Source organism: Diabrotica undecimpunctata, chromosome 1 (assembly GCF_040954645.1).
Source record: "Diabrotica undecimpunctata isolate CICGRU chromosome 1, icDiaUnde3, whole genome shotgun sequence".
Classification (NCBI taxonomy): domain Eukaryota; kingdom Metazoa; phylum Arthropoda; class Insecta; order Coleoptera; family Chrysomelidae; genus Diabrotica; species Diabrotica undecimpunctata.
The window spans coordinates 43,465,355-43,484,596 of record NC_092803.1 but is presented as its reverse complement, the minus strand read 5'-3'; the positions used below and the strand labels follow the sequence as shown (position 1 = coordinate 43,484,596).

The 19,242-nt window shown below is 34.7% G+C and overlaps 1 protein-coding gene across 2 annotated transcripts in view; it reads right to left on the bottom strand.

The window, feature by feature from the left end:
* The window catches only part of LOC140448788 (heat shock protein beta-1), a 68,265-nt gene that overhangs the window by 4,445 nt on the left and 44,578 nt on the right, over window positions 1-19,242 (bottom strand). The window contains exons 2-3 of one of the 2 annotated variants that reach the window (XM_072541905.1): window positions 16,211-16,264; window positions 6,804-7,002 (exon numbers count right to left, since the gene is read on the bottom strand). In XM_072541905.1, the coding sequence (XP_072398006.1) occupies window positions 6,804-7,002; window positions 16,211-16,264 (253 nt within the window). The remainder of the gene's footprint in view (window positions 1-6,803; window positions 7,003-16,210; window positions 16,265-19,242) is intronic. The other variant, XM_072541903.1, reaches the window with a different exon arrangement.

The following is a 19,242-nucleotide window of genomic DNA, read 5'->3' as shown; positions in this document are numbered from 1 at the left end:
TTATTTTTATTTTACATACTACAATAGTTTATACCTGCCCCAGTGTAAATTTTAAAAATATAACTTCAATATTGTATTTGTAATACGTACTTAAAACAATCCTGCCTAAGGTACAAGCCTCTCCCCTAGACATTTTGGAGTTTGGAGTAAATAGTAAATGTCTCCCCGTCTAATACACAAAAGTTGCAGAGTAAAACGTTGCATAAACGACTCCCTTGAAAAATGTCTCCACAATTATTCAGAAATTTTGAATCCAATCTAAATTCAATGTTGAGTGGATTCAATGAAAATAAATATACAGCAGCCGCCTTTCTAGATATCAGTAAAGCGTTCGACAGAGTCTAGCACGAAGGCCTGTTGAATAAAATGAACCAATATGGTTATAGTGTGGCGATAACCTTCTCTCATCATATAAGCCGACAGGTGGTTCAGAGCTCGGATAGGGCCAACCTTGTTAGAAGCTGGAACCATGGAGGCTGATGTGCCAGTGAGTGGTATTGTCGCCTTATCTATACCTCATATACACAGCTGACACCCCCACCGAACCAAGATCGTTGCTAAGTCTATACGCAGACGATACAGCGATAACTGCTAGCAGTACCACCCCAGATCTATTAACAGGACACCTAAAAAGGGCTTAACAAACGGTTAAGAAAACCAAAAGAATTAGAAGTCAACTCTCATAACTAATAGTCGGAAGAGTAAACTGAGATCCAACAAAAAGAAAATACTAACTCAGAACCGTATGATCAGAGAGGCTCTGAATATACTAAGTACGTTCCATTAAGGTACGTATTTATCGATTCAGAACAAAAGAGAATCCTGACAAAAATGGATAAACAAGCACACGTGATTTTCAACGATCTAAGGAATCATAACAGCAGACTATTAAGACAATTGACAGACTATGAAGAAAATCAGAGGACTGTATATAGGCGATCCAGACAGCAGCTAGCTGGATATAGAGAAGACCCAGAAGAACAGTGAAGAAATGAGATAGCCATATAGTAGTTGAACGTACGCAATAGCAGAAGGTCCAAAAAAATACCAAAAAATATATACACAAACCATCCCATTATTACTTTCTCTCTAATATTATTTTCTTTTAACCCTGTATAATAACCATCTGTTACAGCAGTTATGCAGCGTTAATACAAAACAAAAAAGTAGATCGAGTGAATGCTGACCAGCCAAAACAGACAGACAAGCCGACCTTCAGGAAAAAGGCCCTTCGGCACCTAATACCATTCAAGTAGGTCAAAAGGACCAAGTTCGTGGAACCTGAGTATCGGGGTCACGTAAGAAGAAACGTGAGCTCGATAGCAGACCCTTCGGGAGCTCAGCCAACGAGAACAAAATTTATTTTGCCAATTCGGAGGCTGAGTGACCGAACACACTATTCGGGTGGAGAGTCCTAAGTCGGTGACTAGCTGTCCGCAACACACATTTTGGAGCACAAAATGCCATGGAACGACAAGTTACTGGAGGCACATTGAAAAACAGACATCCAAAGTAATTTTCAGAACAAAGCCTCCCCATACGTTATGTCCTGCAATGGAGAGGGGTGGTTGGTTATAGCTTGGGGGGTCAGATAGATACCACTCAAGCACATAGGTACAGGTAAAGGTTGTGAAGATTAAAATGGTTATGAAAATGTAAATATTTTTATACCGTTTTGTGAGTGACTTTTATGCAGTTACTCAAGTTTTCACTGATGATGGTCTGATAGGAGCAAAAACCACTGGGAACATTTTAAGAAATAAATTTCTTATTAGTCGCAAATGGGTAGAAGAAAGAACAAAATCAAAGTGATTTATGACCAGTCGTCGTATAAAATTGTACAGTTGCCTGCATCATACTTTTTAATATGTAGGATAACAATGTGTGATAAACAAAATCTTATATATTAAAAATAAATATCACAGCATAATTATCATACATTAACAAATTTCTCAGTAAGGTCACGTCTACATCACGTCCAAAAGACTGTTAACATCACCTATAAACATTGTGTTGACATCATGTAATCATTAATTGCTTCTAGTTTGAGCTTAAAAATAAAGTCACTTGGCAAACCGCCTTATTATTTATTACAATAAAAGTGTAACATTCCACTGGCGACATAACGGTCTTTATATTTATACATTATTTAATGGTTTTGTTGCAAGCAGAGTATTCTAGAATGTATATTTTAAATAGCTCAATTGTAGGGAGTAGTTTACAAATATGTACAAGTATTGTACCAGAGCATACAGGGGAAACTGAAGTTAGTAACCCATACAATTTCACGTCTGTGGATTTGATGCAATTTGACTACATTGGACGCGTGTTTTTCTGTGGCGCACTCACGGGGAGGTTTTGGGGGTTAAAACCCTCCCCAGGACATATAAAGTAAAAAATATATAAAGAATAGTAGGAAAATGTAACTTGTCTTTCACACACAATACAAAATATTCAAAACGCTAATTTAATAATTAAATTACCACCTTAAATATGTGGAATACAATAATTATTGTATAAATACACAATAATACGCTCATGACAAAAGTAGACAGAACGAGTCTGTTGCGAGTAGCATGCGCCTACAGGACTGTATCTGCGGCGGCCTTGTGGGCTATCACGGGTTGTGTTCCTCTGCATATGTTAGCAGTAGAAAAGAGACATCTCTATGAGAGAAGCGAGCATTTGACAACTGCTATAAAAAAAGAAGAAAGGGAAAGATCAATGGAAAGATGGTAAGAAGAGTGGAATAACAAGGAAGATGTTGCCCAGTGGACCAATATGCTGATCCCGAGACTAAGGGACTGGGTAGATTGTCTGTTTTAGGGCGTATCTTCATAGGTTCAGAAAGACAGATACAGATAAATGCCTATACTGCAAATATTCAGACATTGTTACTCACACAATGCTGGAGTGTAATAGATGTATAGTGGAGAGAAACAGAATGTATAAAGAAATAGGTATGAACCCTGTGATTGTAAGAGAGATGATCGTGAAGATGACGGGAAGTAGGGAGGGATGGAATAGTGTTCACAATTACATCCGAGCAGTCATTAAAAAAAAAAGAAGAAAAAGAGAAACACCAACCAGACCAACGACAGAGATAAGATCTAATTACTATTTTAATGGAAATAAGCCACAATTAAAGGTTAATATAAGTTTATTGACGTTTGAATCTCCACTTCTCAAAAATACTTACAAACATTAATGTCAAACATCAATAAACTTATTTTAACCTTCAATTGTGGCTTATTCCCATTAAAATCGTAATTACTTTAAAATGCCACAAGAAAATAGCTTCAGAACAATAGATAAGATCTAGATAAGAGAAGGGAGTGTTCCAAAAATGTCGTCAGCCTTACAGCGGCCATCCCACTTTTGGAGTACGGTGCGTGCGGCAGTCAACTGCGCACAAGTAAGAGAGGGTTTAGTTGGTAGGCAGGATAATAGATACCTGAATCTTTGACACTGCTATATTTAGTACATTAAATTAAACTAAAACTCAAATTTTAGGGACTCAAAATGGAGGTAGCATAAAAAAATTTCGAAACCCCCCCTCAGGCAAATTCTGGGTGCGTCACTGGTGTTTTTGCAAATGTAGTTTTGGCCCCAAATTTGACAACCTCAAGGTAATTCAGCAATCATTAATATAATAATCATTAATATCTTAACAGATGTGTTGTGGCTCATTATTGAGCTTTAGCAGCTCGGATAGTTAGTAAATATTTTTCAATCTTTCATTACATTAGCTTTTAAATTGTTGTGTTCTTTCATTTGAAGTGTTGTAAAAAGGAGTTGGTAACCAGAGCCGCAGTCAGCGCTAGATCGTGTTTTACATTGGCTAATATATGTTTTCCAGCGATGTTTAAACAATATGTAATCGATTTAATTTCGGTATCGTCAATACCTCAGCTGAATAGTATACTCTGGAATAATCACATCCCTAAGAACACAAAAATGAGGATATACAAAAGTATCATAGAAAGTATTGCTGTATATAGTTCAGAGCCAGGTCCAAAATAAAAACAATGAAAATAAATTGTTGGCATAGATGTTGCCAATTTTAAATACAGAAAATAAGAACAAGAACTATTGAAATCAGAGAACATGAGCACATACCTCGACATTCTGGAAACTATAGAATGCAAATGACTGAAATGGTACGCCATGTGGTAGGATGAATGATCAACGATGGTTAAATAGAATGTGACAGTGGATCACCACCGACCGGAAAAAAAGTGGTAGACCAAAAAGATCGTGGAGACAAAAAGTAAACGTTGCAATCGAATATAGACGCCTACAAGCAGATGACTGGAAGCATCACAAGCGTTGGCGGCTAGGATGGGAAAACGGCGACAGCTGTAATAAACTCGTTATATAAGTTTGAGTCGAAATATCTTGAAAAATAAATGAGAAAGAAAAATAAAGACAGCCGCAATATAGAAAAGGAACAATTTATAGGAACAACTTCAGGAAGAAATAGATAAAAGAAATAAATCAGGAAATATCGTAAAGGGCCTGAATAGAAGGTCCAGAAGACAACACAATATTAGAACAGTAGGTCTTTTTGTAGAAGATATAATTGACAACAATTGCGAAAGATTGTTCGAGCTATGCGAAATAAACAACTTAAAAATTAAAAACGGGTTCTATAAACAAAATAGCATTCATATATGAAAAAAAAAAAAAACGATTAACCCGATTGGCCAACAAATCCTATAAAAAAACTGGTAGGCGACAAAAAAATATACAATGGACTGATAAGTCGAGGAATAGTATAATTTTTTATTATAATACATTAAAACATTTTTTTACAATGTTTTAACAATTATTCAAGGCCATCCGTCACGGTTGACACACACATTTATTATCATAAATGTTGATCTCCGACATGGTATGTAATTACACATTCTAATACATTATTTATCAAACAATGCAGATTTAACAAGGCTTTACATGAACTACATATTTTTTCATATTGTTTTGATTAAGATAATCATTTAGTATTTTTTCTGGTTAAGTAAAGAAAATTAAAAACTACAGATTAAGAAAAAACAACAAAAAATTCTGATTATTATCGAACTTCTGTTGAATAGGGGTACTGAATTTGTTTAAATAAAAAATATAATTTTCTTACGAAACGGTTTTTTCCATAATAGAAAACATAAAAACCAATGTTTTCTTTATTTTTAAAAAAGATCATTTTTATTTAATAATGTCTTCACTTGTTCACAAAAATCATCGCTGTCAGTGGAAATGTGATACGTTGTTCGGCTGAACATCATGATTTCGATAGTCAAAATTTACCAACTATCGAATAAATCTCTTTGAAAACGATTTTAAGACGTTTTTACTTATCATGTAAAGTAGATTTAGTAAGGCAAATATTTCGAATTTGCCGAGATTCGATTGCTTTAGGTGGCCAATGTCTTCGCAACAAACAGTAACTTCTGCTCTGCTGAAATTTGAAATATGAAAACGTCCATTTAAGTAATATACAAAGAATTTTGTTATTTAATAGTTAATGGTCATAGATATATATTATTAGCATAGAGTCAGTGCTTAGTTACCATGCAGAATGATGTGACAATTCTTTTTTGACATTGTCAATGTCATATCCAACCCTAACTCAATCCCTTCTCTATATTCCCCGCCAGCACTTGCCAACCCGTCTTGCCAGCGTAGCGAGTTATGGCTAAGATACTCTAAATGAGTTTTAAAACAACAGGATTTGGTCCCCAGGTGGGTGCTCTATTCGACACCTCTAAGGAATCAGGGGAAGCAAATACTCATTAAAATGTTACTTTCAATGTCAGACCAGCACCATCTAATCACCTGAAAGAATGGATGAGCTGAATGAAAAAATAAGTAGGATCAAATGGGACGAATTGAGTCTAAGCGAAACGAGATATCAAGGAACAATCTACAACAGTCCAGTCTGGACATAGTTATATCATCAGTTTCATAAAGAGTCCAACATACATGTCAGCTGTGTATCACATTTGTCCATAGAAGAATAAATCTGGTCACAAAAACTGCTGCAATCTCGGAGAGGATTTTGTACATCCTTCTTTAACTATCAGACAGCATCCAAATCGTTTAAGTATAGGCTACTACTAGCCAATCAACAGATGAAGAAATAGAGCAATTTTAATGAGCCAAGCGCCTCATTTAAAAGACTGGCATTCGATTTTGCTCATTCTATCTGCTGCTTCAACTACAATAACGGGTTCTGACACCCGAACCATAACCAAATTTTTTAATATGTTTTTGTGAAGTCCAGTGTACAGTCCTTTTTGTTTTTTCTTTGTCAAATAAATTAGAACCAGCATTTTTCTGTAATTTTCTTATATCTTCATATGTTCTCTCCTAGTAGGATACTTTAATATTTGGCGTAAGTGAATCATTGTTAAAGTAAAATTGGTTATTTACATCATTGTTCTTCTGGAACATAGCTCCGAAGATGGCTTTGTAAACCGAAAGCGCCCAGCTAGGAATTAAAATTGTTTACACACTTCAAAAATACTTCCCTTTTCCATCTTTTGATTTAAGTATTATTGTATTTAAAAAATAATGGTAAATATTTTGGGCTATTTTAGGCAGTTAGACAGTAGGCAGCACAAAAAAGTCAACATTTCTATTCAACTCTTCTGTACATTTAAGAATCGTTAAATAAATGAGTAAGAAATAAGTTATTACTTCTTAACATGAATGATGCTGTCAAATGCTATTTCAAAGTCCACGAACCATACTACAGCGTGTATTCATTGATTGTTAATATATATAAATAGTGAAATACTTACCAATAGTTTATTATCAACAGTTTTAACTACAATTTCTTCTGGAGCATACTGACTAACGTCGAATCTTAATTTTAGGCTCTTTTCGTTACCGTCCTGTTGGATTAGGGGAGAGTTGAGGTCGTCGTACCATGTTCTGACATCACCACTTGGTGCTCTGTGGGCTAGATCTGATCCCGTACTGGTTTGCTGTGTCGTTGAACTAAAAACGTAAAAATTGCAAGATAAACAAGGGATCTAAATGTTTTCTTAAATTTAAAGTAAGACAGTGTGAACTATTCTAATTATACATGATGAAATGAAGATGAGGTGGAGATAAAATGTTAGTAAAGAAGGAGAAACTAAAGAATTTATAGATAAATTATAAGTTTTAGACAATAAAAGACGAATTTAGAGTGAGGATCATCAATAATATTTTCTTTACAAAACATTGGTAACACAATTTGTTAACTGAGTGAGTATGGCTTAACATTTTCCGATTTCAGTTAAACTCGAGTTATTTAAAATGTCCGCGTCGAAAACTTTCTAGAATGAAAAGTTTGTCTTCGAGTAAACAAACAGTCTTTGCAATTAATCACTTCAGATTACTATTTTCCAAAACTTGATAATTACAAAAAAAAACAAGAATTTATTTTCACATCTGAGCTTTCTTCGAAGTTAATGTAATAGTAACATTATTTTTCACTCTTCTTAAATATATGATTCGCAGCTGAAGCATCTCGTTTCTTTACAATCTTTAGTGAGATGGTTATCTTGTGTAAGATTCCTTTTCTACTGCTCTGTCATCAAGCATTCATATTCCTGTTGGAATGTCTCGCTGAACGTCCCGTTGAACTTTTCCTAAGACTAGACATGGGAGTGAATATTCAATTCAAGCATTGAGCACTTATGGATTTTAACGATGTAATAGCAATGGCAGTAAAATTTACATTAAAATGACCTTCAATTCCACGTCTTCTTTCTTCTAATGTAGGTATAGGCTTCTAAGGTTTGTGTCTTCTTCGATATTAGCCACCTGCATCTCTTCCTTGAGAATTCTTGAGATCTCTTCCTTGGACTTCCAATACTTCTTTGACCATTTGGTAAATTGCCTCGTCAAATTCTGATAATCCTATCTTCTGTCATACTGTTAACGTGTTCGTTCCATTCCAGTTTCCGTTTTGTTACATATGAATTTATGTCTGCCATATTACATACCTTTCTTATCTTCTCACTTCTTTCTCTATTAGTAGGCTTTTTCCCGATATTCTTCGCAGTATTATCATCTCTGTCGTTTTTAACAGTCGTTTCGTTTTGGATGTATCGGGTCTCGTCTCCTCCGTGTATGTCATTATAGGTGTAAAAATTGCTGTTTTATAGATCCTTGCTTTTGTGTTTTGTCTCAGGTGCTTATTCTTCCAAGCTGTATTATTAATAGATTCCGCTGCTTTATTTGCTCTAAACACTTCTTGTCGACAATATCTCTATAACTAGTTATATCTATTCCTAGATATTTAAACTGCATTTCCTGCCTTTTTCGATGTTCTGTACCCATGATCTTGACATACTGCTTGTATTATTTAGACCATTATATTAAATACGAATAACGCATCATCTTGCCTAACTCAGCTTTGTATTGGTGCTGGCACTAAAAGTATCAAGCATGAACAGAATTGAAACATTAGAAATGTGGATACATAAACGGTTGCTGAAGATACCTTGGGCAGCAATAAAAACAAATGAGGAAGTACTAAGGAGGGACAACAAAAATAGAGAGTTGAAATGTCTTATCTGGGACATATGGAGAGGGGAAATCGATATATATCGGATAATTTTGATATGACACTTGAAGAAGAAGAGGACTGTGCGAGTTTTTCATTTATCTTTATTATGGGAGTGGATGTTTTCGATGGTTTGTATAATATTGATTGGTATATTATATAATAGATGTAAGACATCTCCAACTTGAATTCCATCGAAAGCCTTCGTTAGGTCTACGAAGCTTAAATACGCCGGTTTATTATATTCAAAGATCTTTTCATGATTTTACAAACACGGTGTCTACGCACGATCTTCCGGATACGAATCACCGTTATTCGCCTGATAGTGTTACCAATTTATTAATTCAATTTTTTAAGACTTTTGCAGTAAGCTTGAATGCGGTGTTTAGTAGATTTATGCCCCTATGGTTTTTGGGGTCCTCTTTGTCTCTTTTTTAAACCTAGCTATCATGTTATTTCTCGATGCGCCTGGTATCTTGCATTATCTTATTTTTTTGGACAAGTTTTGTAATCTAGAGGGTTATGCTTTCTCCTCCATATTTCAGGAGCGCATTAGTTATTACGTCTTGTCCCGGTGACTTTTCACCAATTTTTTAGCGAATTTATGACTATCTCAATCTCCTGTTGATTGATCGTGAGAGTTTTCATCGTCTCTCAATTCGGGCCCATTTGTGTGTTTCCTTTCCTTTAAGTGAGCCTTTAAGTATCTTTCCCATCGTTTACTGGTATGAAATTATTTTCCTTTAATTGTGCCATTTCTTTCCGTTGATTCCGTATAAATGTCGATTTCCATTATTTTTGTAAACTGCTCCCAATGTTAATTTTTTGTTCTTCTTATCAGCTCATTTCTTTCATTTCTTATTCTTCTATGGATTTTCGAGTATTTGAAGTTTTATACTTCAGGTAGGCCTCTCGTTTTTTTTAACATTTCCCTTTGATTTCTTTTCTAAACCATGGCGTTATTTGGTTATCTTTTCTGACTATAGATTTTCTTAAAGTTTAAATTTTGCCTCCTCAATGTTGTTTTTAGTTTTTTCCCCGCTCTTATGTATATCTTCGATGTTATTTGTATCTTCTATGACAACCTTCTTGGTACATTCCTCTGGTAGAACCATTACACAGTGTTTCACATTGAATTTTTCCTGAAAAATTATTTTGAGATGACGTTTTGGAACTATTTTCATTCGTATGTTTGCTAGGACTCGGTTGTGTTCCCTACCTTCATCTGCTTAAAGTTTAAAGTTCGAATATAAATATAAGATTTGCGTTGGGTGTGGTTTTCTGTTAGTAACTATAAAATCATCATAGGTTTGGGTCCAGGTACAGGTCGTTTTCGTCCAAGATAGTTTGTAATTGTGCATAGAATTGCTCCTGTTCCTCCATAGATTTGGAGTCCTCGGGGCTCTATAGTCGAGGATAGAAATAATATTTAATTTTTGTTGTTCCATCGTTATTTTCGTATGTATTATTCTTTCAGAGATATCTTTCTTCTTAAAGTGCCTATCCGTTCCGGATGTTGGCGATCATCACGGTTATCTTTACTTTGTTTATTGCAGCGCGGAACAGTTCGGTGGTAGTCGTGTTATACCACTTTCGTAAATTTTGAAGCCAGGAAATGCGTCTTCTTCCCAGTCCTCTCTTACCATTTACCTTCCCTTGGAGAATCAGCTGGAGAAGGTCGTAACGTTCTTGATTTCTCATTACATGTCCTAGATATACCAACTTTTTAGTTTTGACGGTCATGAGAATTTCACATTCTTTCTCCATTCTACGCAGGACCTCCACATTAGTAACTCTGTCAATCCAGGATATACGTAAGATGCGCCTATAACACCACATTTCGAAAGCTTTGAGCCGATTCATAGATGCAACAGTCAGTGTCCACGCTTCCATTCCGTAGAGCAGAACCGTGAATATGTAGCAGTTCAATAGACGGCATTTTGTTTTTAATGATATGTCTCGACTGTTGAAAATGGTTCTCATTCTAACGAATGCTGCTTTTGCTTTTATTATTCGTTGTTTAATTTCTGTTGAGTGGTCCCATTGGCTATTTAAATTGGTGCCTAGATATGTATATTGCTCGACTCTTTCGATATTCTGTTGGTTGATTGTAAGTTGAGCGTTTAGTATTGGTTTTTTACTAATTGTCATAAATTTGGTTTTCTTTATGTTTCGTGTTTATGTTTATGCGTCACCCATGCAAATCCATGTGTTGATTAGTTTCCTTTTTAATCTATTGAAAGTTGTTGCTTATATGTCAAAAACTTCTTTTCCTTTGATAAAAGTCTAAAAATACTAATTTATAAGTTTTATAAACTTAAAACTCATCTAATGAATTGTTTTAGTTAATTTCCCACACCAGCTGTTTGCAGAACTATTTATTACGTGCCAGCTATTTTAAGGTGAAAAATTTAAAATTTATTGACATATTTCGCATATTCGTTGTGGTTAAAAACTAAAAAATACCAAAATTAATAAAACGTCTATTTTAACCGGATGTTACGCTTAATTTGCCGCTAACATCCGCCCAATTTTTCCACAAACATATTAATACACGTAAAGAATTTCGTGATAAATCAACTGTCATAAAAATTGAATTGTTTCTAAAAATAAGGACAGTTGTAAGAGACAGACGCCCAGTTGGAGCTCATGAGACGACTATAGATATTATATAATTTGATATGTTTATGAATTTAGAGAGTTTGAAATGTTTTGATTTAAGCAGATTCGGAATAAAATTTACAAGAGAAGTAACAATGAAAACATAGCCAAGTGGGTAAATAAAAATAGATCTATTATTCTAATAATGGTACCGGCGAGAAAATAAGACTAAAAGTATTATTCAAGATCAACCTAACTTGTTGGAACCACTTCAGACTGTTTTTAGACGATCCCACACCTGACACCGCACACGTGTGGCAGTCATAATCCCGTAAATAAAATAAAACCTCACATAAATAACACCGCAAAGGTAAGGTAAGGATAGTTAAAAGTATTTGTGGGTGCATAAATAATATACGCAACAAGAAATATTAGATTTAATAAAACAGTAGTGAAAATTTCAACCCGCGCAAGTAAAAAAATACTAAGAAATTCGAGTACTTATCAGGAAACCAATACCAATAAGTCTGGATAATTAAAAATACTGAGAAAACTAAAGGAAAGTACCAAAGAATTACAAAAAATATGGACAAATTCTATATACGATCTCTTTGATGCCAAGGGTCAAAAACTGGGTGAAGCATAATGATTTCAGAAGTGGAAAATGGGAATTCTCTGAAGGTTCCAAAATGTTAATAATATTCATAATGTCGCCAGAGCGGCCAAGCAGAGTGAAGATTGTCACTCTGATCGGCCAATAACACACGGTTTTTTTAACTGCGTTGTTATTGGCCTTCCGACGGAAGATAGCTGCGGAGTTGCAAAAAAGAAATGCATAAAAAGTCAGCGCATCTCCCGATCGGGATCAAGTCGGTCTACATATCGACCCCAGGTAGACCTTGCTAGGCCTTTTCAACTATTTCTGCGCTTATGATTACATGAGTGAACATTTCTTCGAGTTAAGAAGACTTCGCTTCGAAGACGATTCCGAAAGCTCTTTAGTGTGTGAATAAACACGAAGCCTTGTTGGCTACGATATTATTCAAACCAACCAGGTATAGGAACCGGTGTTGTTGACTGTTAGTCTATCTTTTGTCGAGGTAAAGAAAAGTCCGGCAACGGACTTATAATTACCTCGAGGAAGCCAGCTAACAGCTCGGAGAAGACGCTCCCTGTCCGGATAGACATCGATCTTTGAAATAGAAAAAGTCAGGTTGTCTTAAAGCTATTTCAGATCGTGTCGAACTGACAGTGTTCCACTAATCCCCGACGGTTAGGAGTAAATAAGCCCCAGGTGGACTTAGAATAACTCCTCAATCGGTGGCCGAGCTGAAGTAGAACTTCACAAATATATTATTCACGTAAGGAAACTGGAACTGTTTAAAGAATTCTGCATTGCCGGTGGCCCTTTGCTGACCACAGAGCCTCCAGTGAGCTTCTCGCCGAGTTGAGAGTCAAGTACACACAAACTCCACGACGCCCACAAGTAAGAGGATGGAGGCAAAAAACCTTCGCTCCTCCTCCAGAGCGGCGGTTGGAAGCCATAAAGAATCTCCGAATACTTCGGAGAATGGTGCGCCCGTACGACAATAACAGGAGGCAGGTACCTTGAGACTGACTGAAATGAGCATTTAGACACATTTTTGAAAATACTGGCACAAAAAACGCGAAAATTAATTAGCCTAATGGGTCATGGATTAAAGTTGTCTCTAAAGGTATTTCACAAATTATTGTATGTAATAAAGGCTATCTAAATTTAAGTGAATTGCAGTTGGGCTTTCGTGAATAATTGGAAACCCCAGAAATCCTTTATTTACAATATCAGTACTGCTAATATATAAGACCAGGAAAAGAAATATGTATGTCTCATTAATTATGATACAGCATCTGATTGTGTCAAACATCATACGTGGTTGAACATTCTCGAAATAAAACACACAGGTCCTAACGGTTTGAAAATTATGGACAGCACAGTTTTTATGACATCTGATAGCTGATAATCCCCAACGCAACGTCGTAAAGCAGTGACGAAGAATTTCAAAATTCTTTGAAACTTTCCTTTCTCAAATATATCAGTAATTTTGGAATCATTAAGGGGTTACATAGGTCTTGTATTTTCATAAAATGTACTTTAAGAGTATTCACACCAAAATTTAAGTAAATTCGAGCAATATTATCGGAGTTATAAAAATTTGAATACCGCGCGGTCGGTATGAGCGCTCTCAGTTTAAAACCTTAAAACCCGTTTTTCTTGAAACTTTGTTTTTCTGTGCGGTAGGCACAATTTCTCGAGAACCAACGAGCTATTTTGTTAAAACTTTGCACAGTTCATCTTTATATTATGGTATTGTTTCGTTATTGAACGAAGGGATTGAAAAAAAAATAAGTTTTAATAAGTTTTAAATTAATTTGCGTCTCATATTTTTTAGCATTTTTTCGATTCTCATGGGTTTTAAAACATTTTTTTCATATAAAACCAGAACGAGTCGACCGATTGAAAATTCCTTTGTTCAATCACGAAACAATACTATAAAGATGAACTTTGCAGCAAAATCGGTCGATTCGCTCTCGAGAAACCGTGTGAAGATTTTAAACTGTGAGAAAAACGCATTTGAAGTTCTTAAACTGAGCTGACCGCTCATCCGCAGAGATCTTTCGCGCAGCAGTTTCCAAAACTACAATTGCCATTTGGATCGCCAACCTTCGAAAGGAGACGGCGCAATGAGAAGAAGAAACTGAGAGCGCACGTAGCTACCGCACGGTATTCAAATATCTGTAACTCTGGTAATATTGCTAGAATTTAATTCAAATTTGGTGTGAATACTTTTGAAGTATTATACTTTCATATGAAATAAAAAATACTTAAGAAGCAGTTTCTTAGAAAGGATTAAAATTTCCAATGGACTAAAATTTGGTATTAAGACTGACAAAAAGCAATATTAAGTGAACTCGTAAAATGAAAAGGGAGACAAACATCTTGTTTTACTCCTGTAAAATTAAAGTGTTATTGTACAGTGAATTTGAATATCCCACTACTACTGTTCGGAGTACAGTTTCGAAGTGTTCAACCATGAAGGAATTTTAGATGCTACCATTCATAGACTTTTGAAACAAAGAAACCAATGAACTACTACTGAAGCACCGAAAACATCAACAGTGTATTGGATTAAAGTTTCAAACTGGTAAAGGTCATCAATTGAATATCACTTTATATTGGAGGGGATAAAAATAAACTAACAAGAAGAAATGACTGATGAAAATGTCACAGCACAGAAAGAAAAATTCTATAGACTCGATACGATAATAGAAAAAATAGCAGCGTCAATTATAATTTTTTATCCAATTCGAAGAGAATGACATACTTATGTAGGTAAACTCATGTTCTCTGTCATTCAGGCTTAAACCATTAAAGGTACACGCGAACTTGACCGAACCGGTCGGAATAAAACGCACCGCTCCAGCTCGGAATTAAATGCCTTAACGAGGGTTCTCGGCAAAATCACGACAGGTCAGTCAGTGGATTCACATCTTTCATGGAAGATGAATCCAATCATTAATATTGTTAGTTTGTTGTGCAAGGAAGAGGAACAACAAAATAAACTCCCAAAAAGGAAGCGTAATAAATAGGTTTATGAAATTTGTAAAAAGCGAAACACGGAAAGTGAATTTGCTACTTTATTTCCTGATTTAATCGATTACAACTCTTATTATAAAAACTCATCTCACCAAACAAAATACAATATTTATTAGAAACTTTATTCCGCCAGAAGAACGCTTTAGCAGTAACTCTTAGATAAGTATTTTACATTTTTAAGTTCGGTCAGTTGCGGTAGCGTTCACTAAGTCACCAGACAAGGCATCGCTACACATTAACTTCGAAAATATTTCATTCCCAGTTTTCGACGCGGTTCGGTGCACAGTAAATTGCTTAAAAATAATTCTTTTTAAGCAATATACTGTGGTTAGGTGTACGTAGATGTGTTATGAAGGCATTCAATTGCTGATCGTCGTGGAGCGTTTAGTTGCCGCCCGGATCACGTTGTGCGCGTACATTAAGGCTTGCTCATTTGCATTTTAATGTCGTATTGTACTCGAAGTTTATCGGGTCAGATTTTTTTTCAAGTTATTGTACAAAACTGAGACAAACACGTATCAATATTTATATTTTTTCTGCTTTGAACAGTCCTGTGTAAGGATCGTGGTCTTAAAACCTGTGCTGTTATACATTTAGAAATTGAGTATATATGAACTTTAAGTAACGATAATAAATCATAAAACATTAAAACTTAGCTATATGTGAAAATTTACATACTAAGAACAAAGAAAAAAATATCCTAAAATATATAATATTAAAATAAACTTTCTTAGATATAAGAAAAAGGTTATAAGAAAGGGTTATCAAAACGAATAAAGATATCTATTCCAAGATAATGTAGGTACGTGAAAGTAATAATATGTTCCAATTACATATTTCGGTGTGAAATATTTCAAAAATGTCAAATAAGATGTAAGAATAATGAACGTGATGTAGATATTGTTACTTTGTACTTTTTGTTGTTATTCACGCATTTTTTGCATTAATAGAAGTTTTTTCGTATTATTAAGCTCTTCTTTGTTTTTTCCCTTGAACATTTAATTTTCTACTGTGATGTTTTCATAAATATTTTTCCTCTTCTATTGCATTTTAACACCTTATCCAGTAAACTCATTTTTAATGTAGTTTGTCTAATCGGTTGTGTTTGTCATCAGTCAACTGTTTATTTACGATGTTGTTTTATGTTTCCATTTTTTTAATATCGTCGTTTTAGCTAAGTATGTTTGTATCGGTGGTAATATTGATTATAATATAATCCTCAACTTAGGTACTAATTTAAATGGTTACGAAAGTAAAACAACGGGTAAGGAAAACATAAAAATTGATCGAATCTACCACCACACCACATCTAACAATATATAGTAAGATTTATCTTCAATCAACAAAAAGTTCAAAATAACATTAAAATACAAATGTATTTGCTAACATGTACATATTTTTTCTAAAATACCAACCTGGACGTCGATGAAGACTTATTTCCACCAGTCACCGTTTCAGATTCGTACGACATGCAAAGATTAAAAGCATTGTTAGATTTGTTATGTTAAGCTATTGGCGATAAACTTATTATATGTATCTAAAACAAATCATCATAAAAACTCTAAATCAATTAGGCAAGCCAGCTTTTGTCGATTTTGGTAAACAGGTTTAAAAAAATTAGTTAAAATCTAATTTTACTGTTAATCTACAATATTCTAACAATTTGTGTTGTTTCTCACAATAACTGACTATAAAGCTCAATTTTCAGTCATTTATTTCTACTTTTCTTCTTCTTCATCTTATATAATATACCTATAATAATAGGTCTAATATAGATAACATATTCCACATGTTTAACTCATCTCCATTGCAGATTATCAAACCATACTATACCTCCAAACAAATTATTTTTCTACATGAATTTTAAATATTCCATTTTTTAAGGTCGACTTAAACGTTCGTGTATCTTATTTAAGTGTCTTCTTTCTTCTGAAGGCTGCCAATTCCATGTACTTTGAAATTTATTGCTCTAAAAAGATGATCATTTTCCAGTTTTTCCATTATCTGACTTTTTTCTTTCCCGTTTATTACAGTAATTAAGATTTTTCCAGTTCATATGCCACACATAGATTTCCTTTTTTCTTTTCGTTCGTCTTCGGATCGAACACGTCAGCATTCATAATTCTCTTCACTTTGTAAATCCTTAATAACCAATCGTATATCTATCCACCTTACATTACGCGTAGTGCAACCATATGCTTCAACTCGCTTCTTTACAACTTCGGACACGAAGTTAGATTATATCTTGATTCACCTTCAGGCCCTCTTTCTTCCAGGTCTTGTGTGTAAGTCTTCTTCACCGCCCGTGTGTCAAACATACTTTCAATGTATCCTGTCCATCGATCTCATTTTATTCCTTCCGTTATAAGATTAGGTAAATCTACAGCTGGTATATTTCTGTATCTGTTCTTCACCATACTCTATTTTCGGAAAATTTTTAAGAAGGTGGATCATGAAATTTTCCTCATTTCAATTTTTGGTTTACAGCAACCAATGTTGTAGATACAAGTTTAATGTTCTTTCACCGACCCGTCGCAGTTTTTTTATTTTAATTGTTTCTAAAAGGTTTTGTGAGGTGTGTGGTTGTGTTTAAAATTAAAAAAAGCACGTTGATGAGTTCAAAACCACTACCCTCGCCCAGATTTAATTTATACTGATAACCTGTAAAGTTTCTTCTACTGCGCCTGATGTAGTATCTAAATAAACCCCGACACCGGAAGGTAAAATTATTTTGATTGTGAATACTTATATTTTCATCCTTTGAAAACTTTAGCTTGTAGAAACTTAGTAGGCAATGGTTTTGCTACAAATTTAAAATAATTTGCATTGTAGTTTTTCATTTATTTGTTTTTTCTCCTGATACATCCTAATCTTTAATCATGAGATTTCTCTCCCTGTTTCTCTAATCCCTTGTAGGACTATTTTCAAAAGGTTTTTACGTAGGAAATATTAAAGATTCTTCATAGTCGGTTTTTGCATAAAACAACTTCCAACATATAATTTTGTTTTTATTTTATAAAATGTTTCATTATTTTGTAGAATATTTAGAATTTCATCACAAAATGTAAGTTCCTTTGATGTGTGAGCTAAAAAGAACTTAGAAAGCAGTGTAAGTAAAAAATAAAAGAGAAACAGAAATAGTTCGGTAAAGTATACACGTGCCATGGAAAATATGTCGTCTTTGAGAGCAGAAGTCTATTAGGGAGTAGGGAGTATTCGCTCTTTATGCGGAAGATAATAAATACGAATCCTGTGAAGTGAAAAATGTATAAACATCCAGCTTTATATATTTATTTATCACTTGCCCTGCACCGTTTTAACTTTTATAGTTTGTGTGATGCATTTTTTTTCTTTTTTAAATTGTGTTTTTTGTGATTTTATTATGATACAGGCCTTGTCATTTGTTTTTCTTAAAGACTCCAAAATTTTGCCTGTTCATTTACTGACTCCGTTTTTCCGCATCCTTTTAGTCTAATTGAGGATCGATTCTCTATATCTTTGCTCTAAGATCTAGATTGTTTTATACAATGGAATGACTTCCCAAAGTCATCGATACAAAGTATAAGTATTGATATACAAATACCACACCTTTTCAGGCTAGCGACCACCTTTTTTGTAGAATTATAGTTACAGCATGATCTGTTGTATATAAGGGGGTAAAGGAAAATGACATATGGCGCAGAAGATATAACTTTGAACTGTACACAGCATACAACGAACCCGAGATCATAACATCCATAAAGATCGGACGTCTGCGCTGGATGGGCCATGTTGAACGAATGTTGGAGACTGAAACACCAAAACATATTATGAGACAAACACCAGTAGGAAGAAGGTCAAAGGGAAGACCCAAACATAGATACATGGAACAAGTGGAGCAAGATCTGAAAACACTTAAGATTACCAACTGGAAAAACAAAGCAAGGAACAGAACAGAATGGCGGAAAATCCTAGAACAAGCCAGGACCCAGAAAGGGTTGTCGAGCTACTGATGATGATGATGATCTGTTGTAACTTCTGATCATGCATACTAACTTCTCCAAAACACAATACCTTGTACTGGTCAAAAACACTTCAACGTATGGCAAGCAAATTGAACAAGTTTATACCTATAAGTATTTGATTACGAGATTAAATTAGGAAGAGACAACCAACCAAAAGAGTTAAACAGAAGAATAGGACTAACATAGGCAACATATAGACAACTGACGGAAGTCTTTAGACCAGATATTCCCTTTTTCATGAAAAGAAAGGTCTTTGATCAGTGTGTACTTCTGGTTCAACCCTTACCAGAAAATACAAATGGCACAGAGAGAAATGGAGAGGTCAATGTTGAATGGATAATCAAATAGTTAGGAGAACAACTGGTGTTACGGAAACAGTTAAAAGTAATACAACGCTGGAACTGGGCAGGCCATGTTGCCACAGTTAAAGATGGAAGATGGAC